This window comes from Octodon degus, unplaced genomic scaffold (genome assembly GCF_000260255.1).
Source record: "Octodon degus isolate 3935 unplaced genomic scaffold, OctDeg1.0 scaffold00035, whole genome shotgun sequence".
NCBI classification, from domain to species: Eukaryota; Metazoa; Chordata; class Mammalia; order Rodentia; family Octodontidae; genus Octodon; species Octodon degus.
The window spans coordinates 5,943,597-5,971,475 of record NW_004524611.1 but is presented as its reverse complement, the minus strand read 5'-3'; the positions used below and the strand labels follow the sequence as shown (position 1 = coordinate 5,971,475).

Sequence of the window (27,879 nt, the reverse complement as noted above, 5' to 3'; positions counted from 1 at the left end):
AAAAAAAAAAAAAAAGAGAGAGATCTGCAGCTCATTTCCTATGGGAACAGATTGCCCGAGAAAAGTGCATGACAGTAGACCCTGCTGTGCTCTTTGGGCCCTGGAGGTTCCCGTGACAGCAGGCGCAGATTATCTCTAGAATAACAAAACCCCAGAAGCTTCCGTGTCAGAGCTGTCATCTGTTCAAGGACTGCTTTGTCTTCCTTTCTTCTAACATAACCATTTTTGTAGCTACATGTGGTGTTGCATGCTTCACTTGCCCCACTTGGGAGGCTGAAACAGGAGGATCTTAGGTTTGGAGCGCAGGCTGGGCAACTCAGAGTCTGGCTCTAAGTAAATAAATAGGGCTGGAATGTAGCTCAGTGCTCACTGAATATAGTCCCCAGTACCGTAAGACCCAGACCATCACCTTGTTGTGAAACCATCCTGTTGTTTTCAGTGGGGTTTGGAGGTAGAAACAGCGGTACCCTAGTGATAGCATGCTGGGTAAAAAGGGGAAGAAGCCGCTGCTCAGGGCTGCGTGTGCTCCCCGTGCTTGTCCAAAGTGGCCTGCGGTGAGAGGGCACGTGGGGAGCTGCAGGCGCTGGCATTGCCGCCTCTGCTGGGAGCTTTTTTTGTTTTTTTCAGGGCTGGGGACAGAGCCTTAAGCTATGCCTTCAGCCCTTTTAACTTTGACACTGTCTCTGAATTGCTCAGGCTAGCTTGAGCTTGTGATCTTTTTGCCTTAACCTTCCAAGTAGGATATGCCCCATGTCCAGCTTTTTTTTTTTTTTTAATTTTTAAAAGAATATTTATATGGTATGGGTTTTTGCTATGCAGCTCAGACTTATAGTGATCCTCCTGTCTCAGCCTCTCCAGCTCTGGGATTGTAGGCGTGTGCTGCCACACCTGGTTTCTATGGCTAGCACTTTGCCTCCAGGATTCAGGGGCCAGCATGGCAAGAGGTACTGGGGATCGAACCCAGGTTCTTGCACTTGCCAAACAGGCACTTAAACCACTGAACTATCTCCCCAGCCCTCTATCCAGCTTCTGCTGAAAGCTTGTAGAGAGGTTTTTTGTGGAAGCATGACAACATTGTGTTCCCTCATGGGTGAGGGGTTGGGTAATCGACTGGCTCTCCTCAAAACCTTTACCACATGCTGTAAGAGTAAGCAGCACATGGTGGATGGGTGGTGTAGTTGGTCCCAGTTCCCCAAGGTTCCACAATGAGTGCCAGGGAATCCCATGAATCCCTTGTTTTGGATGGGTCTTTGGGCTCCGTGGCGTGTAAGTATTTTGCTCCGCAGTCACAGAGTCCTCAGGCTAGTTCATGCCCTACAGCCTGCAGAGGGAGGCCCCAGCAGGAGAGTTGATACAAGAGACGCCCCCCAGAGGCCCCTCCTGCCTTGCAGACACCTGGTTGGGTCCTTTTCAAGCTGAGTGAGTCCATATATGACAATGTACATTTTTAAAGGAAAGAACTCGTAACTTCCTTTGGATTTTCAAAGGCACCTGTGACCACAGAGTCTTAAATACTTCATTGAGGGCTTCATTTGTGCATGAACTTCAGAGCACATAGTTTCAACAGATAATTTAGAAGTACTGTAAGAAGCAGGTCATCTTTCTCATCCCTCACTTCCACACCAGAAATGTCTTGAGGCCATATTCTGTAATCATTTTCAGAGCACTCATGCTGGCTGTTGAAAACAATCTCTTATACCCAGTGGTAGCACAACAAATTGTTGTCATCTAATTTTGATTTTGTTACTAGGTTGGTTTGGTTGGGTTTGTGTTTGTGTGTGGGTGTGGTATTGGCAATTAACCCAGGGCTGGTGTACCACTGAGCTGTGTATATCCCTAGACCTTTTTATTTTCTGATTCTGAGATGCTCTCACCCAGGCTAAGTTTGAACCTGAAATCCTCCTGCCTCAGGCTCCCAGAATGCTGGGATTATAGAGATATGGCACCCTGTCCAGATTGCTTAACTTTTTTGAAATGTGCGTCACGGTGTCTTTACTCATCACAGAAAAGAGGAGAAAGGGGATACGTTGAGGAGAGCTGTCTCCCCGCAGCTGTCCACTCCTCTGCTGGTCTGGTAATCCCCTAGCCTGGTATAGTTTTCTTCAAGCCGTTTTTGTTTTGTTTTTTTTGTAGTACAGGAGATTGAATCTGGCCTTCACACTGAGCTACATCTTCTGCCCTTTTGGGTTTATTTATTTTAGTTTTGTTGTTGTTTTTTATCATCTTAGGGAAGGGTCTATAGAGTGTTCAGGGTCTCACTTCAGACTCGTAGTGATCCGCCTGTTTACAGCCTCTCCAAGAGCTAGGATTACAGGCCCATGCCACCATGCCCAGTCTCAATTGCTGTCTCAGCATGCCCTGGAGGCAGGGCTGGCACTGCAGGCCCAGGGATGGAACCTCTGGCCCCTGTGCCTGCTTGCAGGTGCTTTAATCCGCTGAGCTATTTGCCTGGCCCTGGATTTTTTTATTTTTTATTTTGAGAGGTCTCACTAGGTTGCCCAGGCTGGACTTGAACTTGTGATCCTCCTGCCCAGCCTCCCACACCTGCGCCTTTTTATATTGGATGTCATGCTTTATAGTTGGTGGCTGTAGGAACCCATTTTGTTCCTGTGTTACTGGGGGATAAACCCAGCCTGGTGGGACTGGGGAGATGGCTCAGTAGAATAAGCACTTGTCTGGCAAGCGTAAGGGCCTGAGTTCAACCCTCAGTTTCGCAAAAAAAAGATAAAATAAAAAACCCAGCCTGCACACTGATATGCATTCCCGTCCCTTTTTTATTTTGGACCTGCCTCAGTCTCCCAGGCTTCTGGGTTTACAAGCATGTGCCACCATGCTTGGCCTTGAGTTCATTAAGGAAGATATATGATCCATCTGTATAGATATTTTTTGCCCTCAGCCCAGTTCCTACTGTGTTGCTCAGGCTGGCCCTGAACTTCTGGAAGCAAGTGATCATCCCTCCTAAGCTTCCCAAGCAGCTGGGACTATAGGGAGCCAGGGCCATAGCTTCCATCCCACTTTTGTTTATATATTTACTTTTATTTAAAGACATTTAAAAACCTGAGTGCTAGTGTACTCCTGTAATCTCAGCCCTCATGAGGCTGAGCAGGAGAATCACTGCAAGTTCAAGCCCAGCCCTAGCCTTACCTCAAAGCCAAAAAAAGAAAAAGTAAAATTATGTCTGTGGTAAAATAGTAGAGCAGGTCAGAGTAGAGTGATCTCCAGTGGGAGTCCTGTTGTCTGGCCACTGTCCTGAGTTCTGGCCTCTCTGGGATCCTTGCCCTCGGCTCACTGCCCTCGCTGAGTCCCCGTGGAAGGTGGCCAGCGGCCCTTGCTGCCCACATGGGAAATCGCCCCTGCTGGGACCTTGGCCCATTGAGCATATGTGGAATTTTGCCATTCAAAATGATGTGATCCTTTTTAATGTTTAAGATCAGGAGTAAATAGCTAAGCTTCATGAGTCTGGACATTGGTCTCATTTTGTTTGGCAGGGATAGGTGCCCACCTTCTCCCATGCCACATGGTGCCTCAGGAGGTGTCAAGAGCCAGGGCCATCATCCACCCTTAGAGCCCTCACTCCTGCCTCAGCAGGCGTCACAGGCCCTGCTTCCAGCCCATGCTGCTGCTCTGACCCCTGCCTGCTTCCTAAGCCCTGCCCCCACGGTTGGTCTGCTAGTACCAAGTTGGTCAGTTCTTCCTTGTGCCTTTCCTGGCCCACCTGAGGTGTGATGTGGACTCTGGCTTGCGATGGTGGCCGTAGGAGGAGGAGCTCAGTGTGTGTTGGGCCGAGGTGCAGGGTCTTGCCTCTGCATTTTGTGCTCTGCCTTTGCACTGTGTCCATGCTGGGGAAGCATAATCCTGTTACGCTTGAGTGACCCTAGCCCATGAGAGTGGGCCAAGCCCTTGGGTACACTCTACTAGGATCATGCTCTGCCTATCCACTCCCACATGGACAGGCTCCTTCCACCGCAGGCCCTGTGGAAAGCCTCGTGACCCCTCCATCCCAGGGGCTGGGGCCTTGTATGGTGCTCACCTGGTGAGCAGCCGAGGCAAACCCTGCAGAACACTTTGGCATTACTTCAGTGGTTTATTTCTGGGAGGAATTCAGCAGGAGGCATTTTAGGTAATGTGAGCCTGGTGCTTGGAAAACTTTTTTTTTTTTTTTTAATGTGTGGTGTTAATTAAATTCAGGGCCTTGCACAGGCTAAAGATGCTAACTCTGCCAGTGAGCTCCACCCCCAGCTCTTTATGCATAACTCACTGCAGTTAATTTATGATCTCAGCGATCAAGGCCTTGAAGCTGCCCCTGCATGATCTTAAACTCCTCTGTCAGAAACAGTCTCAGCAGTTGTGACTTCTGGTGTTAAACCTACTAAAGCAGTCCCAACTTTATCCCAGTATTTTTCTTGAGGGTTCTGTATTTGTAGTTGAATTAGGGAGATAAATGAACCCTTTGAAGGCAGCAGACAGCACACAGCGCTATAGACAGTGGGGCCAGGTCTGTCTGAGGCCGTGCTGAGGGCTGGCTGCGGTGGTGGCACTGAGCAGTGTGCTTACTCGGCAGGGCAAGGAGAGAGCCAAGCTCCTGTTGGGAAGCCCGCCAGCTGCGCTGAGCCATGCGGGGTCAGGTGGCCCCAAGGTTCTGGGAGCTGCTCGGAAGCGGCCGCCGCAAGAAAGAACCAAAGTTGGTGTGTGACGGATCCTAGAGCTCAGGGTGAAGCCAGATGTGTGGTTGTTTTGTTCCGTGTGCAGGGGTGTGAGTATCTTCCCTCAGCAGCTAGGAGAGCAGATTTATGTGTTGGAGGACGCAGCGGAGGAGGTGGGAGGCACTGAGTCTAGGACGCCCTCAGAACTGATTGAGGCCAGGTGGCAAGAGAGGTGCTGGTTCAGAATGAGGATTGCCACATATTTTGAAATGTAATAGTTTTAATGATTATATTTTTATATTTTAAACAAGAAGGGTGACAGATCAGGAAACACTTAACTGCCTGGGGCAGACACCAGGAATGAACAAGAGGGAGCTGGAGCATCACGCCCCATGGGAGGCTCCTTGTTCTTTGAGGAGGTGAAGGTGCTGGGCTTTACGAGTCAGCCCAGGCCCCACCACCACCACCGCTGGGGTGGCAGTGAGGACGGTTTCTACCAGGCCAGTGGCAGCATCTTTAGGAGAAAGTCTGGTTAGCCAAGGCCACCCAAGGGAGGTTGCAGGGCCCTTGGGACAGCTATGTCCCTGCTTGCACTGTGAAGGACAGTGCCTCAGAGAGTCCAGCATTCTGCCTGAAACCTCAAAGCAGCTCTCCGCGGAGGCACTAAGCCCTCCATGCAAGGCAGCCGGTTCTCTGCACAGGTGGGCCCTTGCCAGGTGACTCTAGGTGACCACAGGCTCTGCCTGGCCTCCTTTGGGGTTACAGTTCCACATGAAGTGTGCTGTCACAGGCAGCCTGGCAGAGCTAAGTATCTGCCTTTCCCAAAGGAGGCTACTTGATTGTTGCTTCATAGTGTGGCCACAGATGGCTCAAGTGTGACCTGTTCAGGAAAAGCCTTGCTCATGAGCAGTAGTGTAACAAGCTATCCCAAAGCTTGGCCACTTAAGGGGCACCAGTATGACAGTTCTCTTAATTCTTTAGGTTGTCTAGTGGCCCCATGTGGCTAAAGCTTGGCTAGGTGAGGGCACAAAAGCCTGTTGTGTCTGGCATGTAGTGTTTGCTGCTCACCAGGCTCTGTGTCCAGGTCACAGTGATTCCCAGACATGACCTCTGGTACTCCCATGTGAAGGCAAGGCTGCGGGGCAGGGCCAGAGCACAGCGTGGATGAAGCTCACCCACTATCCCTCCCTCACCAGCTCGTGGCCTGGGCCCAGGACGTAGGCCAGAGCCGGTCACAGGCCTCCTCCCGGGGTGGGGAGATGGAGACTATGCTACTTGAGAAGCAGTGTTCGATACGGGCTGGGAGACTATAGGACCTGGCAGCACCTCTGGCCCTCTTCACGGTCATTGCATCACCCGCCACTTTGAGTCTAGCATGGCATCCCTGGGACCTAAGGCAGGCTTTGTTTTTGGATACTCACTGATACTTAATTCACATACCCACATGGAGAGAAAATGGCACACATTGGAAGTACCCTCTCACCGGTGCTACACTGTGCTTTAAAAACAGCGGCTTAGGGGCTGGGGAGATGGCTCAGTAGAATAAGCACTTCCCTGGCAAGTGCAAGGGCCTAAGTTCAATCCCCGGTTCTGTAAAAAAATAAAAAAATAGCAACAGTGGCTTTGCCATAATGGAGCACACATTTAGTTGCTTTAAGGGAGAAGTAACAGCTTTAATGGCTCAGTGTGGGTAAACTTGTGGCCCATGCTATTGTCTCAGCACACCTTGAGTTTTTGCTTGGTGGCTGGAGTGGTGGTGGGTAGTGGTCAGACCCAGGCCAGAGGAAAGCCTGCCTGCTGGGCACAGGGTGGGTGAGACCTGGTGAGTAGGGCTGTCATTATCCAGCTCTCCCTTTGGGCAGCAAGCAGTTGTGAACACTCTGGGAGTAGGCAGTCCCTTTGTCCAGGGGTCAGGAACAGTGGTCAGTCACATGGTCAGGGCAGTCATGTGCTCAGGTTTGCAATGTCCTTCCCAGGGCGTGTTAAGGAAAGGTACGGTTCAGGGCTACACAGCAGAACACTCCCATGGGCAGGCAGGGGGTCCTTTAGCCAGCCTCGTCTGTGCAGAGGAAGGAGTGATCAGCCGCCCACTGTGGCTGGCTTGAGACGTCTGCCTGCCTAAGCAGCAGGCAGTGTGCTCACGGGCACCAGGTGATCCAGGGAGTGGCTGCTCTCTGTCTTGCTGGCTCAGAAAACCAAAGAAAGGTCATGAGGTTAGTTCTTGCCTGGTTGCTCATTACTCTGCAGTTGATATTTATAGGAATTTAAGAGGATATTTAGTGCTAGCACCTCTAGACAAGGGTGTTTGTAATAATACTTTGCCAGTTTATCAGCTGGGTGATGGCCTTTGAGCCTAGGTGTGGCCTGGGATCTGTGACCAGAGCCTGCCCCACCTATCCTGCTAGGTCTTTATGTACATCCATTAGCTGGGAGTCCTTGGCCAGTACGAGGTGGGATTCTGTGACACTTGCACAGTGATGGAAAGTGGCCACATGGGAGGGACAGAGCAGGTGGGCAACTGCAGGGTTGGGGCTGTGGGACCATGAACAAGAAGAGGCACCTAATCAGTAAGAACCATCATGGGAAGGGGCTGAGAGCCAGTATAAGCTGCAGTGGCCTCTGGCTCAGTGAAGCATCCTCAGGCCACCAAGAGCAAGTGCAGGTGTATTCCTGCAGGCAAATAGCTTTCTCTCCATCCTGCAGACTAGGATAGACCCGAGGCCGGCACCCTTTGGGCTGTGGAAAGCTGCTGTACAGGAGAGACGGTGGGGTGGGGGCAGGTGTGGAAAGCCCTCCACAGACATTCTTTGTTGGAACCCTCAACCAGGGAAGAGAGCTTGGCCTTTGAAACCTTCCCAAGTCTAGGGACTTAGATGTGGCTTTATGCTTCCCTGAGCTGAGGGTATGCGGGAACAGACAAGCTCTTCAGTCAGAAGCCTGACCTGGCCAGGTCAGCACTGAGTGATGGGGAGCCCCAGGACTCCCCAGAGGGAGCGCTGCTTCCCCAGGAAGGAGGCAGAGCTCTGTCTGATTTGGCTGAGGTCAGTGGAGCATTTGCTTTGTGCACACCACTAATGGCTCCAGCCTAAGACAGTCCCGTTTTAGGATAAGGAGCCTCAGCTGTGAAGAAAATCAAAGTCAGGGTTTTTGGCAAGCATGGCAACTTGGGACTTTTTTTGGGAAACAGTCAGAAGGTTCAGTGCTTTGAGGTATCTGCAACTGCAGTGAGAGCTCTAGTTCTGTTTCACTTCACCTTGAGTGTTATTTACACTTAAAAATCGGGGCAGTGGGTTATTGTTTGTGCTTTTTTGAGACAGGGTCTTATGCTGTATAGTCCAGGCTGGTCTCAAACTTGGAAAACCATTATGGTTTATGTTTGGGAGAACTGCATTAGAGCAGGAGGATGGCTATGAGTTCGAGGCCAGCCTGAACAATATCGTGAGACCCTGTGTCCAAAAGACAAAGCAACTTCATTGGAATCCCTGCCATGAACAGGTGCAGCAGTTGGTTCCCTTTCTGCTCTCAGGCTGGCCCAGACCCCTGTGTTCTCTAGGCCCACCTTGCCAGGCGGTTTCCTGGGCCTGAGGTCTCTTTGCAGTCCTGCCCACCTACTGGAATGTCTTAACCTTTTCCCTCTTAGCAATGACTTTGTCCTCTGGTGGTCAGAGCCATGTGTGACCTTGTTGTGTTCGAGTCTCAAATATGTTCCTTTATTAGTTCTGTGGCAGAAGGCAATTAAGAGATTGGACAAGCAGGAGACCTTAGTGATAAGGGTGTGGTGGAACTGGGGGCACAACATGAATGACTCACCAGTCCATAGTACCTTGCTTCCTGCCCCAGAAGCCAGAGTCCAACTTTGAATCTGTATCATGGGTGAAAAAAATATTATTTCAGGAAAGTTTGTCTTCCATAATGGGAAATTAATTAGAACCCAACAGATAGGGCTCTGCCACCCACCCCACAGTGCCCCGTCTGTTTCACAGTGCCAGTTGAGGAGCTAAATCAACAGCAGTGGAGGGCAGGAGAGGAGCTTTAGTCTGCAAAGCACACAGAGACTCCAAGCTGTCGTCCTGGAGCTGACAGAAATGTTGAGGTTTGTAGAAAAGAAAAAGGCACAAGCTGGCGGGGTGGGTGCTCACTTGGTGTCTCAGGACAGACTCTAGGGGCCCTGGGGAACCTGTTAGCACTGGAGGGGGCAGTTCAGGTCCCATCCTGGGGTGACTGCTGCTGCTTGGGGTGACCTCCTCAAGAGAAACTACCAATCTCCACTTGTCCCAGAGCCCCAGGAGACAGCAGGCTTAAGAATGACTGGAGACTTCTAAGCACTGTTCCACAGAGGCTGGAACTGGATGCAAAAGGTGGTTGGACGTCTCTGCATAGCCTGAAAATGACTTGCTGTTGTCTTGGTGGCCCCAGCCTTGAAGGAGCATGAGATAGACTGGGTAAGGTTAGGCTGATAAGCCTGTCTGTCACACGCACTCCTTAAGTGAGTAGCATGCCTGCATGTGGAGCTGAGCAGCAGTCTGACCCAAAGTTTTAAGGTAGTGAGAGAGACACGAACTAGGGTGAGGCGCCAGGCTTTGTCCTGCTGCTCCTCACCGTTGGGCATCTACAGGCCCAGCCTCCAGGCTTCATTATGTAATCACATGTCCCATGAGCCTCCTCTTACCCTCTTTTTCCTTGAGCCTTTTCTAGAGAGAAGTTGCTGCCCCACCCACACTGCCTGTGGTCTCCAAGGTATCCAGACAGTAGCAAGGAATAGTTAGGAGTAGATTTGGCTCAAATGGTTCTGTTCCACACGCTGTCCTGTGGTGTTGACATGCCCAGAGTTCTGGCAGGTCTTTTCAGCACCTGAAGACCTCACTATGATGTCTTTGTGTGAAGACATGCTGCTTTGTAATTATCGAAAGTGTCGAACCAAACTGTCTGGCTATGCATGGGTCACTGCCTGCTCTCTGCGATCAGCATGGCAGTGGTCCATGCTGTTAAGGGAGACCACAGAGGTGGAGTTATGGGAACAATCCCAAGTTTCCTTTGGACAATGTGCCAGTTGGAAACAAGGGTGGTGGAAATGAAGATTTTCAATTCAGACCATTTTTCGTGAGTTCTCCCACAGCACCTGAGCCCAGCAACAGCTTTTTTAGTTTTGCCTCTCAGAGTCATGAATTAGAGCAGCAGCAAGTATCAAGCAGGGCCTTCAAAGTAAAAAAAAAAAAATAAATAATAATAATAATAATAATAATTAATTCACTTTACAGAATGTCTGTGCTTATTTTCAGTAGTTTCAGTTATCGTATAATCTTTATGCTCGACAAAAGTCAACATCTATGAGTTAAATCATTGTTGTCTTCATATCTTTAATTTATGAGAAATTCTGTGACACTTGGGGTTGAGGGTGCCATTAGTGTCTAGTTTGTTTCTGTTGTTCAAAGCATGAGCATTTTATTAATCTCAACTCATATATGTATTGTTGAATTTTTACTGGTAAAAAGGTCACAACATTATTTCCTAGGTCACTGTTCTTTCCCAGCGGTTTCTGCCTGAGCTTTGCACCCACCCGTGTGTCTGTAGCCACCGATTATATATCTGCATGACACTTTGGATTCTGGTATTTATGCATATATGCCTATGGAAGTATGTTCATTGATATTTTGTGGTATTTGCCCATGTATTTGTGTGAAAATTTTAGTCTTAGGAAATGATAAAAGATCTGTAACTTACTACTTGTATTTTTTATTTGCACTTATATTAAAATAATTTTGAAATCTTAAAAAAAAAAAAAAAAAAAGATTTGGCTCAGAAAAACAGAAAACTCAGCTAAGGTTGGCAGCCCAGACGGGATTCTTTTCCTCACTAATGAGAGTTAGGTGGCTCAGCTTTTAGGGGTGCTGCATTGCCTAGGTGCCACCTCCCTGCCCTCGGTACTGACCCACACAAAGGAAACAGTGTTGCTTTCATTAGCAGGAGTTCCCCTTCTGCTACTGTCTCTGGGCATGATCATGATTCCCCCACCATCACCCGTGTGGGGATCGGTGTCCAGTTACGACGGGGAGAGCTGCTGGAGAAGATGGGGTGGGCACTTGGGGGGGGCAGGGCCAGGGCTATGGGCTGAGCCAGGGCACAGGGAGGGCACTGCAGGCCGCAGAGGACTGTGCAGTCGGCGTGCAGAGGCCTGGTGTGGGGAGGTTCAGGGAGCTGCAGTTGCTCTCCCTGCAGATTGGTGCTCAGCAGGGCACACTGAACCCGTTTCTGACCACCTCGAGCATCAGCACAACTTCCTGCTGCTGCGACTGGGTCGCCCCCACCTGGCTCACTGCTGCCTTTTTTTTTTTTTTTTTTTTTTAAGAAACTACATGGGCGCTTCCCTGGCAAGCGCACGGGTTTGAGTTCAATCCCCGGTTCCGCCAGAAAAAAAAAAAAAAAGAAAGTACATGGGGGCCAGGGAGATGGCTCAGTGGAACAAGCGCTTCCGTGGCAAGCGCAAGGGCCTGAGTTCTATCCCTGGTTCCACCAAAAAAAAGAAAGTACAAGTTGGAATTAAAATATTACAAGTGATACAGATTTTCACAACAAAGTAATATGAATTTCACAGTATTTGCTGTAATAGATAGTGTTGTCTTCCAATCAGTTATTCATATTGCCAGATATATGTATGTAAAATTGGAAGAAGAAAGAAATGTATAAGAAGTTAAGAAAACAAAATGGAGAAACATCACTGCTGCCTTTGAGAGTCTTTTCTGTGGAGGCCGGGCCTGCAGCTGCTAGAGGAGGAGAGAGCCACCTCGTGGCTTGTTATGTTGTCAGTGCACTGAAAATCACCTGGAGTGGGATTCCAAGTCCTGGAGGGCAGAGAGAGAAGGCCAGAGTTACAGTCTCCTGCGCAGAGCTGAGATGGGGCAAGGTCCCTGGCTGCCCAGCTAAGGCCAGGCCTGCAGGTGCAGGAGGAGGGAGCCACCTCGTGGCTCCTTGGGATGCATGTTTGATGGCCGCATCCTGTGGTCCCCGGCACCTCAGCTTCCAGAACAGGGACTTAAGGCTTCAAGGCAGGTGATGCGCGATTGTCCCTGCGTTCAGAAGGGTGGAGTGCCACCATGTACCATCCGTGCTCACCTGTTTCCAGAAGTCTCGTGGATCAGCTCCATGAAGGCAGAAACGCCTGGATACCCATCGAGCTCCTGCACAGCCCCCGCCAGGTCCTTCCACTTGCACAGAATCTGGTGGGCGTTGGGGAAGGCCTGTCCGTGTCAGTGTTGAGCGGCTCCCCCCTGTGCAGTACTGGGGATGGACCTGCGACCTTGTGCTTGCCAGGCAGGTGCCTTTTTCTTTGTTTTTTGTTTTTTGCGGTACCAGGGATTGAACTCAGGACCCTGTGCTTGCCAGGCAAGCACTTATTCTACTGAGCTCTCTCCCCCAGCCCAGTGCTTTTTTTTTTTTCCTCACTGTTTAAGGAATTTTTATTAAAGCAAGAATTTTATAATTCAAATTATATTTCCTTGCTCAGGTATCAGTTCTGTTACTGAGAGCAGAACCAACATCCTGAGCTATTCCATAGTAAAGGATTATAAAATTAAAGGAATGCTCTAAGTTTTTGTACTTTATAGAAAATACAGAAAGTAGCTGGATGTGGTGGTGTATGCTCATAATCCCAGCACTTGGGAGGCTGAGGCAGGAAGATCACTACCAGTTGGAGGCCACCCTGAGCTGCATAGCGAGTTCAAGGCCAGCCTGGACTACATAGCAAAACTGTGCCTCAGGAAAAAAAAAAACAACAACAACAACAACGACAACCAAAAGCACAGGCTGGAAGAGAACTGTTCCTGAGGAACTGACTGATTTCAGCAAGTGTGTATATCAAGCTAGGGTCGCAGCCCAGCCAGGGTTCCAGGAGTTCTTTGCCTATTTCCTGAAAGTGGTGATGTTTGGTCTGTGGACACCAGCTCTACAGCCCCTCCCATGACATCCCCTCTCATGAGTCTTGTGGGGCTATGAAGGGCCCAGGGCTGCTTCGAGCAAGACCTAGGCTCCACTCCCCAGCCAGGCATGGGGCTGGCCAAGGTGGAGGGAGCGGTGCAGGGCGTGGGGTGTCCTTTCTGGGTGCCTCTGAGGAAGCCTTGCTTAGAGTAGTGCACTGTGCTGTGCTGACAGGAAGAAGCAGCTCTGTTCTGGATTTTTTCTTGTGTGTGTTTTGAGACAATCTCACTACAGGGTCCAGGCTGCTGTTCGCTGTCTGTGTCTGAGGATGATCTCCAAAGCAAGATCTTCCTGCCTTGCTCTCCTGAAGGCAGTTGACACCTGTATGAAATGACACAGCAGGTTTCATAGATGACAGAAGAGAACCTCAGATCTCTGCCATTAGGTGTACTTGAAAATTAACCAAAAAGGTTAATGATTGTAGAAGTATTAAGTTGAGAGATCATTCGTGTAACAAATGTCACTATGTGTATGTTTGTTTTTTGAGACAGGGTGTTACTGTTATTTCAGGCTGTCCTCAAACTTGAAGCACTCCTCCTGCTTCAGCCTCTTTAGTGCTGGAATTATGCGCATGTGCCACCAGATCTGGCTTTACCATGCTGAAGTATACAATTGAACAGGGTAGGCGTTCTTTGGCCAGGGAGAGATTGCAGTGTTTACTGGATTTGAAACCAGATTCTGGGGCTGGGGAGATGGCTCAGTGGAATAAGCACTTCCCTGGCAAGTGCAGGGGCCTGAGTTCAATCCCCAGTTCCGCAAAAAAAAAAAAAAGGAGGTCCTTGTGAATATTAGGCAAGTGCTGTACCACTGAATGACAGCTGTAACCCTTTTATATATATATTTTTTTCTTTTTGAGATGGGATTTTTGCTATGTAGCGTAGGCTGGCTTTAAACTTGTGGCAATCTTCCTGCCTCAGCCTACTGAGTCCTGGAATTATAAGCAGGCGCCACTACCCCCAGCCAAAATGAGTATGTGCTTGTAGATTGACTTAAACATTTCATAAAACTTCCTTCGAATCACTTTTCATCTAGAGGCTGAAGTTTCCTGTGTGAGGACGGCTGGGCCTGAGTGTGGTCATGGGGAGCTTTCAGCTGGCCGCGGCATGTGGCAACACTCTTGGATGGAAGGAAGTTCTGAGTCGGGGCCGGGATGGCTTTGTAGAGGAGCCTGTGAAGAAGCCAGCTCCTACGGGCCAGTCTTGTGGCCTCTTCGGCTCTGTCCTGTTTAAGCTTTCAACCTGCCTGCTGGGTTTTAGTAGTAGCAGTTTCCCACTGGGTTTTATTAAATCTTAGCGTATCTGATCTCTATTTTAAAAATTTACACGTTTGTATGAGAGGAATAAAATTACAGTATTTCACAATACCTGTATAAATTGTCAGTCGAGTCACTTGAACATGAAATAACCAAAAGAGTAGCTTACAGAAAAATCAGACTGATGGACTGCCTGGCCTTCTTAAAGCATTCGTTGTCTGCTAGACTAATGGCTCCAGCCACCCTGCGCAGTCTGTATTTCTAGCCTGCTTGTACAAAACAGATAAGAAAACTGAGCACAGAGAACTAGGTACCTTGCTGACGGCACAGAGCTCAGGTTTAAGTGTCAGTCCCTCCTGGAGGAGGGATGAGTCTCCCCTTTGAATGGGGTGGGGGCCCAAGGCTGTGCTGAGCCTCTGCGATCCTGTGGGACCCCAGGGAGCACTTTAGACACTGCTGAGCATCTGGTCCAGGAGGAGGAAAGTGGGCAGGGTTTGGGAAGGGCAACCTGGATATGTCCACTGAGGAGAGCTTGTGTTGGCAGGAGGTGACCATAGTGCCCTTGCAACAGATGTGGGGCGTGGAAAGTGTCCTCTGAGGGCAAAGTAAGAGGAAAAGGACGTTGGGCCCAAGCTCAGAAGCCCCTGTTGGGATGGGCAAGACTCAGGCTGGAGCAGGAGGAGGCAGATTCAGTGGCCTGTGGATGGGGCTCACCTCTGAATGGTGGCTCTGGCCACTTCAGGGTGCATCTGGGTAACTCTTTTCTTTTTTTGTTTTTAGTCCTGGGATATTTTTTTTCGCAACACCAATGCCGGAGCTCCCCCAGGTGCCGCATACCAGAGCCCTCTGACCTTGAGCCGAGGCTCCCTGGCCACTGCGGCCCATGCACAATCCTTGGTAGAGGCCCAGCCCAATGTGGACAAGCTTGTGGAGGACCACCTGGCAGTGCAGTCACTCATCAGGGCATACCAGGTGAGCAGGGGCTGATAGCAGTAGGGTGGGGAGGACACACTGTCCTTGGGCTTTCTGAGTGTGTGTTGCCACTGAACTCTGCTACCTCCCAAACCAGGTGCTTCCATCGTGCCTTGGGGTCCTAAAGAAGTAAAAACCAAATGCATAGAAGTGGGGCCAGGGATATAGCTAAGGGGCACAGCGCCTCCTGGCAAGTACAAGGTCCCAAGTTCCATTTCTAATACCAAAAATGCCCCATAGGAGAAAAGGAGCCAGACTAACTGTAGTTGAGTGAATCTGCTACACCTTTTTTTTTTGAGACAGGATCTCACTGTGCAGTTCAGTTCAGGCTCTCCTGGAGCTCAATTTATAGCTCGAGCTGGCCTTGAACTTGCAGCCGCCTTCCTGCCTCAGCCTCCTGAGTACTGGAACTACAGGTGTGTGCCTCCACACCCAGCCCCTCTGCCACACCTGCTTCATAGTAGCGCCTTACATGTTTTTACATGCAGAAAGATTCATGGGCAGGGAAGCCAATCAGTACTCAGGCATCGAGGACCAGTGCTGACTACCTGCAGGGCAGAGGCAGGAGCAGGGAGGAGCAGGCTGTCAGGCAGCTAACAAAGCAAAGAAATCTGACATCAGAAGCAGCAGGAATGGGCTGGTGAGATGGCTCAGTGGTCTAAAGCACCTACTTAGAACAAGCTTGGCAAAGCACAGGGACCGCAGTTCAATCCCCCAGCACCACAGGCCAGCCAGCCCCGCCCCCTGGTGGGCTGAGCTGGCCACACACACACACACACATAAATAAAGAAAATTTAAAAAATAAATAAAGAAGCAGCAGGAAGGCCAGCCCAGCCTGTAGAGGAGGTGAAGAGTGGGGACCTCGTCCGAGGGACCCAGGTAGCACCCTGCCATGGCAGGCCTCTCACGAGGAACCAGGCTTTTGCTGCACATCCTTGCTTTGAGCACAGCACCCAAGGGACTTGCAGCATGTTTGCCCCATGTTGGGGAGCAAAGCAAGCCTGATGTTTCCCTGCTGGGCACTCCTGGGGACGGGAGTTGGGCCACACTGATGTCTTATAGGGCTGTACAGCAGCAGTAAGCACGCATGACCTGGGTTCCTTTCTGCCTCGTGCCTCTCTTTCATGGCTCAACTGTGCTGATGCACTCAGAGCTATGCTATGAGACATCACAAGATGTCCAGCTGGCAGCAGAGGAGAGGCAGTGGATGCCCAGATTGCCAAGGCACCTCCCACCCACAGTAGGCCTCTTCTTAAGTGAGAAGTGTGGCTGGCCCTTCCTGCCTGAGCCTGGGCACAATGGGCCTCAGTAATTCTTTTTTTTTTTTTGCAGAACTGGGGATTAAACTCAGGCACTTATGCTTGCCAGGGAAGCGCTTACTCCACTGAGCCATCTCCACAGCCCTCAGTAATTCTTTTGCCTGACTTTTTATTGACTTTTCAGCACTACTAACAAGAAAGTATGATGAAAATATCCAAAACCAAAAGAAACTCATTTGAAAGGGATGGCTGGGGGGCCGGGGAGATGGCTCAGTAGGATAAGCGCTTGACTGGCAAACATAAGAATCTGAGTTCAATCCCTGGTTCCACAAAAAAAAAAAAGAAAGGGATGGCTGGGTGTGATGGTGCACACCTGTGCTAACACTCGGGAGGCCAAGGCAGGAGGATGGCTGTGAGTTCAAGGCCAGTTTGGGCTGCGTAGTGAATTCAAGGCTGGCGTGAACATAGCAAGATCCTGTCTCAAAAAAGAAAAGTTGAAAGTGGTTTTGTTTTTTACCCTTTTTTTTCTTTTTTGTTTTTTCTTGTGTTATAGTGCTACGCATCAAACCTTACATGCTAGGCAAGTGCTTTGCTTCAGTGCTGGCCTCCTGTGTGCAGCACGAGGGCCAGTGCCTTCCCTGTGGGTGTGCTAAAGGCTCAGCTGATGCCTCAGCCACAGCCAAGCCCAAGTGTGCCTTGTCCTGGGGACGTGGCATCTTAGGCTAAAGAAGGCCCTCCTATGGCTCAGTAGAATAAGCGCTTCCCTGGCAAGCGCAGGGGTCTGAGTTCAATCCCCAGTTCTGCAAAAAGAAAGAAGAAGAAGGCCCTCCTCAGAGTAACAGTTCCCTAGCACGTGTCATGACCACTGGGCCCAAAATACTGCAGGATCTGGGACAGACCCGTAGCAGTTCTGCCACTTTTATCAGGACCTAAGATGTTCATAAAAGTGTATTCGCTCACAGTAGTGCTTATTAGACACACCGGCCCAGGGCTGATTTGTGAATCCTGCTCTTAACCCACAGGCTCACTTGGGCCAGGTTCCTCTCCAGGAAAGCTTTGCATGAGTGTGACTCTTACCCTCCCCCACCTCAGCAGATCCGCTTAATGACTCGCTTGTGTTGTTATTCCAGGTCAGGGGTCACCACATTGCAAAACTTGATCCTCTCGGCATTAGTTGTGTAAATTTTGATGATGCTCCGGTAACTGTTTCTTCAAACGTGGGTGAGAATGAATCTGTAAATGCTAATTTTAATGTAATTTTGCTTTTTTTTTTTTTTTTTTTCCCTTCCCTCTTTTTTTCTCCTGTCCTTTTGTGTGTGTCCTTCCCTCTCATCGTTGGCCCACTCATAGATACGAGGGCACCATGTAGCACAGCTGGACCCCCTGGGGATTTTGGATGCTGATCTGGACTCCTCCGTGCCCGCTGACATTATCTCATCCACAGACAAACTTGGTGAGGGTCTGAGAGCAGTCAGCTGCGTTGCTTGAGCTCCTCTCGCTGTGCCACAGCCTGTGGTAGCCAGGACGTCCGTGCAGGAAGGAAAGGCTCTTAAGTTTCCTTCGTTCTGATCACTTGAAATTTATCAGGAATGCAGCTTTACTGTGTTTGGGCCCTGTTGTTTTTGCCCTGCTTTTTCAGCCAGATTGTCTAAGTCTCAATCTGGAGAGTAAAATTTGTAATGAGAAGGTGTGTAGAAGCAGGCCTGTCCAGGGCGAGGGAAGTGGGAGCTGCTCCAGAGAAAGCTCTTCTGGCAGCAGCTTTCCATAACCTGTGCAGGGAGCCGCTGTCGTGAGCATCCCTTCTGAATCACTCAGGGCCTGCCCATGGCTGGAGGCTGCTCCTGTCCCTACGAGGCAAATCACAGAGCAAGGCATGCAGTTTGGGCTCCTGATTCTCAAATGGTGGTGATCACACTGAGGAAACTTTGGACAGCATTCCTGCGGCGTCAGGAGGCCAGGCCTTCGGGAGGTGCATGTGTGGAGCACAGGGGTGTGTTGGTCACAGTGGCCAGAAGATAGGGCCATCACACCCCCAACCTCCTCTCGAGGCCAGTGGGTATCAGGGTGGCATCTCCTGCAGTCGCTTCCAGAGTTAATCTGCTTACTTCACCATGCTGCTAACCCATACTAAAGAAATGACAGCGTGACTAATTGTGAAATGCCAGGGCTTCACACAGACACTGTGCATGCCGATGAAATCAATGATCACCTCCTTGCTAATATTGCCCTTGGAGAGGGGAACAATGAGCTTCCTCAAAGCCACTTTGGGGGAAGAATACAGAGAAATGGTCCCTACAGGTGTTTGCTGAGTTACAACTCAGGGTCAGACGTGACTGGGTAAAGTTAGACATTAAATACTGTTGATTCTAGAATTGATATTCACATTGTAATTGCTCTTGAGCCTTGATTTCAGGCAGACTCCTAAACAGTGCAGGGTTTCTTCTCCATTTTACCAGCCTATTAACAGGTTTAGGGAGTGGACAGGAAAAGCAGATTTTTTTCCCTCTCACCTCCCAACAATCAGCCCAGAAGACTTCTGTGTTCTCCAAAGGTGTGTGGGTCTCCTCACCTCACCCTGCAAGCAAGCAGCCACATGCGCGGCACTAGCCACTGACTGAGGGTTTCCACAGTGCTGTCCTTAAGTTCACTTAATGTGCTAGATAGAGTAGCTTGCAGAACTTGAGGAATTTCCTCAGGTAATTATAAAGGATATTTTACCTGATGCAAGTCAAAACCTGAGGAGGTACGTAGGGCAAGGCCTTTGGAAGGGTTCTAAGAAGTTAGGGTTCACATCCTTGCACACTTGGGGTGCGTTGCTTCTTGCCCATGGGTCACTTCTCCCTCCTGTGAGCGGCGACTTGTTCACTGCTCAGAAACCTTCCTGAGGGCGTCACCTAGGTGCTCGTGCAGAAAGGCCAGCCAGCAAGATGTGGTCTCGAGCTGCTGGGGGGAGTGGGGAACCCAGCAAGGCCTGTCTGATGAGCTCCCTTGACATTCCTCCCTTGTGAGTGGGGACATTGCCTATCGGATGGATAGAGCAGAGAATGTCTTTATGGCCACCTCCTATACAGAGAGAAGGGAAAGAGTAGATTTTCTATGGCCAACCTTGGGAATGAAGATTTCTAGTTATTCTGTGGCCTGCCTGGGGAGGAAATTAGACAGGAACGGGGGACAAAACCAAATACATCTATCTTAATGTCATCCCAGGGGGGCCAGGGAGATGGCTCAGTGTAATAAGCGCTTCCCTGGCAAGCGCAAGGGCCTAAGTTCAATCCCCAGTTCCTCAAAAAAAAAAAAAAGAAAGAAAGAAAGAAAAAATATATATCATCCCAGAATGAGTAGAGACCTTTGGAATCTTATTGAATAAGGTCAGTTCAGACTGTAGACTGAGCCCTGCTGTGTTATTCAATGGTGAGAGTTTTGTGTTTTCAACAGTGTGGTAAAAGTGAGTCCCACAAGTCTTAGAACGCCTTTCTTGTACTCACCATGCTGGATAGAAGAACCCCTTACTCCCTGTCACTGCCCATTGCAGCTGCTGCCCCCAGGCCCCTCCAACCTGCCAGCAGGGTCCCCTTCAGATGCTAGGTACACAGGAGCCTGAGGATCCACCAGAAGGTGGTGCCTCTGAGAGAAGTGTATTGCACCCCATCAGTGAGATGCTTGTTTTCTGTACCCAGCAAAATGTTGGTGGTGTTTTATGGTACTGCAGACTGAACCCAGGTGGGCTTGACCTTACAATCCCAACTCAACCTCTCAGGTGTCTAGGATGACAGCTTGGTGCCGCATTGCATGACAGAGCATTTGAACCAGAGAAGAGCAGGTGACACTTGGCTGTCCCCTGCCCACCCAATTACTCCAGCTCCTTGTCCCACCTACATCATAGGGCCAGTTTCTCTTTCTCTTAAGATGAAGAGTGGTTTTCACCTCTGCACTTGGAGAGCCCTAGAGCTATTCCATCCACTTCTGACAGTAGATGAAGGCAGTCTGGAGGGGACATCCCTTGATGACCTCAGCCCAGCACAGTCTTGAAGGGTGAGATCCCTGAGGGCTTTGGACAGGCCCAGCTTCTGAGGGCCTGTCTGACTTGGGGACCAGACAGCTGTCCTCCCTTATCCTTGCAGGCCATCCTGGGCCCTGCCTGGTTGTCCCCTCTGTCATGGCAACTCGTGGGTCATAGGGTTTGTGATTGCACATCAGCAACGACATGTTGAAGGACAGAAGGCCAGAGTGCTTCCAGAACTGCTAAGCTAGAAGGCCCAGAGATGGCCCCACATCCCTCTGGAGTTCTTGGAGAGCTCTCTGCCCAGAGCATAGTGGAGCCCCAGAGTGAGCCGGGGAGCCGTCCACACAGGTGAGGGCAAAGTGCATTCTAATCCCTTGAATTCAAATAGTGTGACATGAAAATCAGCTTCTTTAGGTACAAAAGACAGAGCTAGGGTGAGCTGTAGGCACTGGAATGTGGAGGTGAGTCACATATGGTCTGATCTGAGCACTAGAAGGTTCTGTGGCTCTGCAGCCCAGTGCCTCTCCTTGACTCAGCGAGACCATGCTCTCCATGAACCAGAGTCCCAGCCTTGCCACTCCTGGCTGTGTGAGCCCGGCGATTGCTTCTCCCTGTCCTATCACCTCTTCTCTGTGGGTGTCATCTTAGATGGCTCTTTGAAAATGAAGCTCCTTAGAATAGTGCCCAAGGCTTACTGTGCTCTGAGTGTGAGCTGCTGTGCTTAGAACACTGTGAAGACAGGCACTGTCTGGATTCACTGGTAGTGAGGTATAAGGAGACCTGGAGAGGCCAGGATCACTTGGGAGCCCATGGCGCAGCAGCAGCCTTTGACTGAGAGGCCCAGACTTGAAGTGGGGGTGGGGAGCTGCAGCGGCTCCACCCTGCTGTCCAGGAGAATGGGATGTGGTAAGACACCACACCTGATCAGGGGACCTACGGGGGTTGGAGGGCCTCCCATCTCCTGGGAATATGCAGTAAAAGTGCATAGGAGGTGTCCTGTGTCATGGAACTATGCAGGAAACACAGGAGTCACAGGTTGGGGTGCCAGGTTAAGGATGGCTATACATTACAAAATGGTAGGTTCGGGGTGCTGTCACACATGGAAAGGTCTGGACTGTGAGTCCAGAAATTCTTTACCATCGTGTCACACTGCTTGCTTCAGTTGACTGATAGACTGGGTGTGTACTGCAGGGCTGCCTTAGCTGTTCCGTTCTGGATTATCCCTTCCTGGCTTAGCTGAGAGTTTAGTGTTGGCATCCTGTTCCCATTTCACTCCACGCTGCAGTCTTAGGTCCCTCTTAAATATAGCATCCTCTAAGGTTAGGTTCCTGTGTAAATTCTATAACTTTTCAGAGACAAAGTGACAGATTTTCCTCAGTTTTTTTTCAATGTGAGGTTTGAGCTTCATGAAAGAATCTTAAGATAACAAGTGTGAGGGAAGCCAAACTTTGCACCTGAGTGTTGTGTTTGCAAATGCCCAGTAACAGTTTTAGATAATGAACCTGAATTAAGTAAGTAAAGAATTGACTGGAAATGTCTCCAGAAGAATGGCAGGATTTCAGCTCCTTAAAAGAGTGCATGTTTGGTCTGTGGCACGAAAGCACAGGGAGCAAGTCAGCGTTCCCCCCCATTCTTGTGACCTTCCAGGCTCTATGGTCTTCTCCTTGGAGGCCAAGAAGAGCGCGCTAGACATCGAGTTGATTTTTAACCCACTTTCCGAATTTCAGAGTGATAGCGGTTCATTAGTAGGTGCGGCCTGCTGTGTCCAGCACACTGAGCTGCTGACATCTGAGCCTGGCTGAGCCACACCTAGAGGGGTCACTGCAGAGACACCTGACACGTAGGCTCTCTGACAGAGTACTGGGAACCTGTAGCTCCCACCAGCTCCCATTGTCCCCTGCCTCTTGTCAGCTGTGCATCTTGCACTTGTCACGGCCACATCCCCTGCACCCAGCTGTGTTCCTCAAATGATTGCTGGAAACTCTGAAAACACAGGTGCCAGGAAATCTCTGCTTGCTGGAATTGACAACCAAAGTGCCTTCTACTTTTTTTACCCTTTGATTTATATCTGTTTGCTTTTTATTTTAAACAGAAAGGACAGATAGGGCCGGCCAAATAGCTCAGCAGATTAAGGTGCCTACAAGCAGGCGCAGGGGCCTTGGGGTTCAATCCCCGGGCCTGTCGTGCCAGCCCCGCCTGCGGGGCACGCTGAGACTGCAGTTAGGACTGGGCGTGGTGGTGCGCGCCTGTAATCCCAGCTCTTGGGAGGCTGTAAACAGGCGGATCACTACGAGTCCAATCTAGTAGTGAGACCCTGAACACCCTGTACACCCTTCCCTAAAATACAAAAAAAAGGTAGATATAAGTATCCCACTACCCATAATGTAGCATCTTCCCAGGAGCTCTCAGCTGTGAACACGGATGCACACTTGTTTCCTCCGAGGCCACCCTGTGCTCCACAGTGGACTCAAGCCTTGCCACTGGAGCTCTGGTGGCTGCTGGACCCTGCAGGCTGGAGGAGGAAAGTGTCTTCATCCTCGTCTTCAGTAAAGCATCCCTACCTTGTGCGGGACCTAGATGTTCTGTGCCTTAATGAGCCACAGAGCACTGTCTTGGGTGGATCCCTTTGTCCCCAGTGGAATGGCACAGCTTTTTCCTGTGTGCCTCCTTGAATCAGGACTCAAACCATCATGGTGAAGGGAAACTGGCCTTTCTCGTGCCCAGGGCAGGAGGCTTTGCAGTGATAGTGCCCATGGTTCTGGCTGCTCACTGAGTCCACCTATGTGCCTCCATACCACTTACCATCCTGACCCTGCGCTTCAGGACCAAGAACTGGGCAGCAGCAAGTTCTGTGGATCTTTGTGACTGTTTTGGTCTTCTCTAGAGACCGTAGAGCATCTTAGGATGCTTCCGCTTCCAAGCTCTAGTGTTCCAGTTTTGCCATCTTCGAGGGAAGCCGAAGGGCCCTCTTTGCACTCCTTGCCATCCAGACTGCTGGCTAGGCGTTTTCATTTCCTTTTCCTCAGTTTTCCATCTCACAGTTACTTAGATTGTGCATTTGTGACTACCTAAGAGAGCGCTCTTGTCATTCAATCTGTGGAGGCTGTGAGGAGATCAATCCAACCCTGATGGCCTCTGTCGGGGAGGAGCCTCCCTCCCGACTCACCGCACTCCAGCTGTCCTATGAGCATGTCCATGTCCTCGACACAGCATCCATGACCATCCCCTGCCCTCCGCCATCCTGTCTCCTCAGTGTGTCTGTGTTGCCGTGTCTGTGCTGCCTGTTACTGTGGTGATGCCCTGTGGTTCCGGGCCTGCGTTTTGAACTAACTCAACCTGTCTTTTTCCTTCCGCGCTCACCCATGCTACCCCACCCTGCCTCCCAGATCTTGCAGTTTTCAAGGAACGACTTCGAATGCTAACAGTAGGAGGTATGAAAATAATGAGCCTTTTCCTTTTTGGAGTCAAGGACTTCATTTGAATAGAATGTGCAGCCTTTCCTAGCATGTGATTTGGGGAAAGTTGACACAACTTCTGTCAGTGCTTTCAAGTTACTTGTTTGCAAATCCATTTTCCTTTCATATAGTTATCAACCAACATGTGGCACTGTGTTCCCAGGGTCCTTCCATTTCAGCTTGTGTCATGGGAGGGCATGGTCCCTTTTGCCACACCTGTCCATCGCTGAGCTGAGCTGAGCCTCCCCCGAACCAAGCCTCCCCCAGCATAGTTCACTGCCGGCTCCTGCTGCAGCTAGCTGGGGCCTGAAGCCACAATCAGCACTGCATGGTGGCTTATCCTGCCCTCCAAACTGTGCCGTGGCTTTGAGTACACTCTGGATCCTTCTAGGTTATGCTGTCTGAGCATTCCAGATAAGATTTCCATAGTATTTCATCTCAGAAAGACAACTAATAAATTAACAGGTGTCTGGGAAATTTGTAACCCTTGGTTCAGGCAACATCTTTGAGGAATCCAGAGTCAAGGGGCTGAGAATATTGCCTGCTGTTGTCTCTCTTCACCCCCAGCGCCAGCAGCCAGTTTCTTCACCTCAGGCTTCTCTCAGACATTCTCTTGCTCCTGGCCTACCTCATAGGATTTGTGAGGCTCTGCTTGTGTATGTGTTTCAGGGATGGGTACCAGGGCTGCACTCGTGCTAGGCTGTCCTCTACTGCTGAACTCTTTTTACTTCAAGATAAAATAATTGCTTCAAGATAAAATAGTTGCCCAGGCTGGACTTGATGGAGCCATCTTCCTGCCTCTGCCTCTGGAGTAGCTGGAATTCCAGGAGTGCACCACAGTACCTAGTCTCCATGCTACTTAGTTAAGCTTTGGTTTTCTTTTCTTTTCTTTTTTTTTTGGAACCGGGGATTGAACTCAGGCCCCTGCACTTGCCAGGCAAGCACTTATTCTACTGAGCCATCTCTTCAGCCCTAGTTAAGCTTTTCATGTACAGATAACTGTCGAGTCACATGGAGCTGTACACACCGGCAGAGCAACTGGCAATTTGTAAACCACTAGGCCTCTCACAGAACCCAGAAGCTATCCTTTCCAGCCACACCATGCTTGGCCCCTGGCAACCACCGTGTATCCTCCATTTCTGTCATGTCACCATTGCAGACATGAGTGCTGTGTAGATGCGTCACAGTGTGTAACCCAGGGAATTGGCATCCTGCAGCCAGCGCCCTTCCGGTGTTGGTGTACTTGTCCATCCTGCCATCACCGAGCGTGCTAGGGCAGGGAGGCTGGTGTGGAAAGTGGACAGGGTGTGGACAGCAAGTCTTTAATCTTGATGACAGATGGCTTATCAGTTTTCCTCTTTATCTGTCATGTTTGTGTCAGGTCTAACTTGCAATCCTAAATCCCACAGATTTTCTCTGATGTGTTTTTTTGAAAGTTTTGTAGTTCTGTTATAGATTAAGTCTGAGGTCTAGTAGTTCATTTCTATATAAGGTATAAGGTTCAGGTCACGATTGTTGTACTAATGTTCATAGGTGAAAGATCTAGACCTCCTTCATTGATCACTTTTGACCTTTCAAAAATCAGAATTTTTGTGTAGATCTGTTGTGGGGTTTTCTATCTTTTTTTACTCTTCTATCTTTCACTAGTACCACACTATCTTAACTGTAACTATTGAACTTTCACTTTCTGTTTTCAAAATTGTTTTGAAATTGTTCTAGAGCCTTTTGTCTTTCCATGTAAATTGTAGAGTAAATGTGTCTGTGTGTACATAAAGCTTTCCTAACACTTTGATGGGAATTATGCTAAACTTAGAGTTCTATTCAGGGAAAATTGAGGAGTTCTATTCTACTTGGGACCCCCTGACTCTCAACAACTATTCCTGCTCCCCATTCCTTTTCTCAAATTCTTCTCCTAAAAACAAAGGAGGGGAAAAAGAAGATCATTGTTCATTCTTTAAACATTTTGGTAGAATTTTCCAACAAAATCATCTGGAGATTTCTTTTTGGTAACTTTTTATCTGTGAATTAGATTTTCCTGCAAGTCATAGGGCTGCTCAAATTCTTTCCTGTTTGGTGAGTAATGGTAGTTCATTTCAGCTAAGTTAACAAACACACGTAAAATTTATAGCACCCTTATTCCTTTTTTTTTTCAACTTTTCAATCACTTAAATGTATCTTTTTTTTTTTTTTTTTTAATGTATTTAGTACAGGGCGTATAAGGTCTCACTATACAGGTCAGACTCATAGTGTTCCTCCTATTTTCAGCCTCCTGAGTGCTGAGAGTACAAGTGTGCACCACCCCGCCCAGTCTCAATCAGCTGTGTCAGTGTGCCCCAGGGGTGGTGCCAGCACAGCATGCCCAGGATCGAACCCTGGTCCCTGCTGAACCCCGTCCCTGCATCTGCCTAAGAAGACACTTTAATCTGCTGAGCTATCTCGCCAGCCCTAAATGTATCTTTTAATCAGAACCTCATATCAATATGCCTTTCATTTCTTTTAGGTATTAAAATGTTGAAGGGGCCGGGGAGATGGCTCAGTGGGATAAGCGCTTCCCTGCCAAGCGCAAGGGCCTGAGTTCAATCCCCGGTTCCGCAAAAAAAAAAAATAAATAAATAAAATAAAATAAAATAAAATAAAATAAAATAAAATAAAATAAAATGTTGAGACAAGTTCTCCCCAAGTTGCTAAGCTGTTTAATGTCTTTTTTATCTCTGGAGACATCTCACATCATTCTTGTATTAGTAAATTGTATCTTTCTTTGTAAGTCTCACAATGGGTGTGTAAGCATTACTCATCTTTTGGGTAAATCAGGTCCTTGTTTCCTTGGTTTTTCTCTGTGGTTTTGCTTTTTTTTTCAGTTCCACTGAAGTCAGTTCTATACTGGTTCCTTTTTTATGCTTATTAGGTTTTTTTGTTTTTTAATTTCTTCTTTTCTGTCTTTGAGGTTCCATGACTGATTAAAGACTTCTTATTTATTTATTTATTTGTGGTACTGGGGATCAAACTCAGGACCTTGCACTTGTCAGACAGGTGCTTATGCAACTGAGCTGTATCCCCATCCCCTAAGACTTCTTCTTGTTCTTCTTCGCGCGTGTGTGTGTGTGTGTGTGTGTGTCTTAGGGAAGGGTCTACAGGGTGTTCAGGGTCTCACTACTAGATTGGACTCGTGATCCTCCTGTTTACAGCCTCCCAAGAACTGGGATTACAGGCGTGTGCCACCACACCCCGTCTCAACAGTATGCAATGTATTAATTATTGTACCTGTCCTACCAACCTGTTTTGAAACTATCTCATTGCTATTTGGCCGGCCCAAGACCTTTTTTGATGTGTGAACTTACTACTATAAATTTCCCTCAGCCAAGTGTGATGGAGCATACCTCTAATCCCAATACTCTGGGGGGCTGAGGCATGAGGATTATCCAAACTTCAAGGCCAGCCTGGGTTACACAGTGAGTTCTAAACCAGCTTCACCTACACAGCAAGACCCTGTCTCAAAACAAACAACAGGGCCGGGTAGATATCTCAGTAGAATAAGTGCTTGTCTGGCAAGTGCAAGAGTGTGAGTTCAATCCCCGGTACCACAAAAAAAAAAAAAAAAAAAAAAACAGCCAGACTTCCCTTTTGGTACTCCTTTAACTGTCTCATCAACTTTGTTTTTTTAATTTATTTATTATTTTTGTATTTAGGACAGGGTCTACAGGATCTCACTGCGTAGATCTAACTTATGGTGATTCTCCTGTTTTCAGCCTCCCAAATGCTAGGATTACAGGCACGCACCACCACACCCAGTCTCAGTCACTGTCTCAGCGTGCCCCATGGGCAGGGCCCGCACAGCACACGAGGGATTGAATCCTGGCTGCTGCAGGTCTGCTGTCCTGTCTAAGCAGATGCTTTAGTCAGCTGAGCTATCAGGCCGGCCCTCTGTCTCATCAGCTTTGATACGCTGTGTTTTCATTCAATTTGGTGTATTTTTTGTATGTTTTGATACTTTATGTTTGATCTTTGGATTAAAGTGCATCATTTAGTTTTGAAGTATTTTGAGGTTTTCTTGTTTCTGTTACTGACTTTTAGTTTGACTTTATTGTGGCTGGAGACTGTACCCATATAATTTTAGCTCTGCTAAATTTCTGGAGGGTTTTTCCTTGTTGTAAATGGGCTGTTGTGTTGGCTGTCTTGGTTTGTGTTCCATGGTCATGTGGAAAGGTACTGCTGTCAGATCTTGTTGGTTTGATGGCTGTTGAGTTCTTTTATATCCTTACCAATTTTCTCTAATTTTTAAGCCATTTGTTGAGCGAGAGATGCTATAGTTTACAACTATAAATAT

General features: G+C 48.9%; 1 protein-coding gene across 3 annotated transcripts in view; it reads left to right on the top strand.

Moving 5' to 3' along the window:
* Ogdh (oxoglutarate dehydrogenase) overlaps window positions 1-27,879 on the top strand; it is a 73,187-nt gene that overhangs the window by 16,179 nt on the left and 29,129 nt on the right. For all 3 annotated transcript variants that reach the window (XM_004630367.2, XM_023714478.1, XM_023714477.1), the window contains exons 3-4: window positions 14,647-14,838; window positions 17,448-17,550. In XM_004630367.2, coding sequence (XP_004630424.1) covers window positions 14,647-14,838; window positions 17,448-17,550 — 295 coding nt within the window. The remainder of the gene's footprint in view (window positions 1-14,646; window positions 14,839-17,447; window positions 17,551-27,879) is intronic.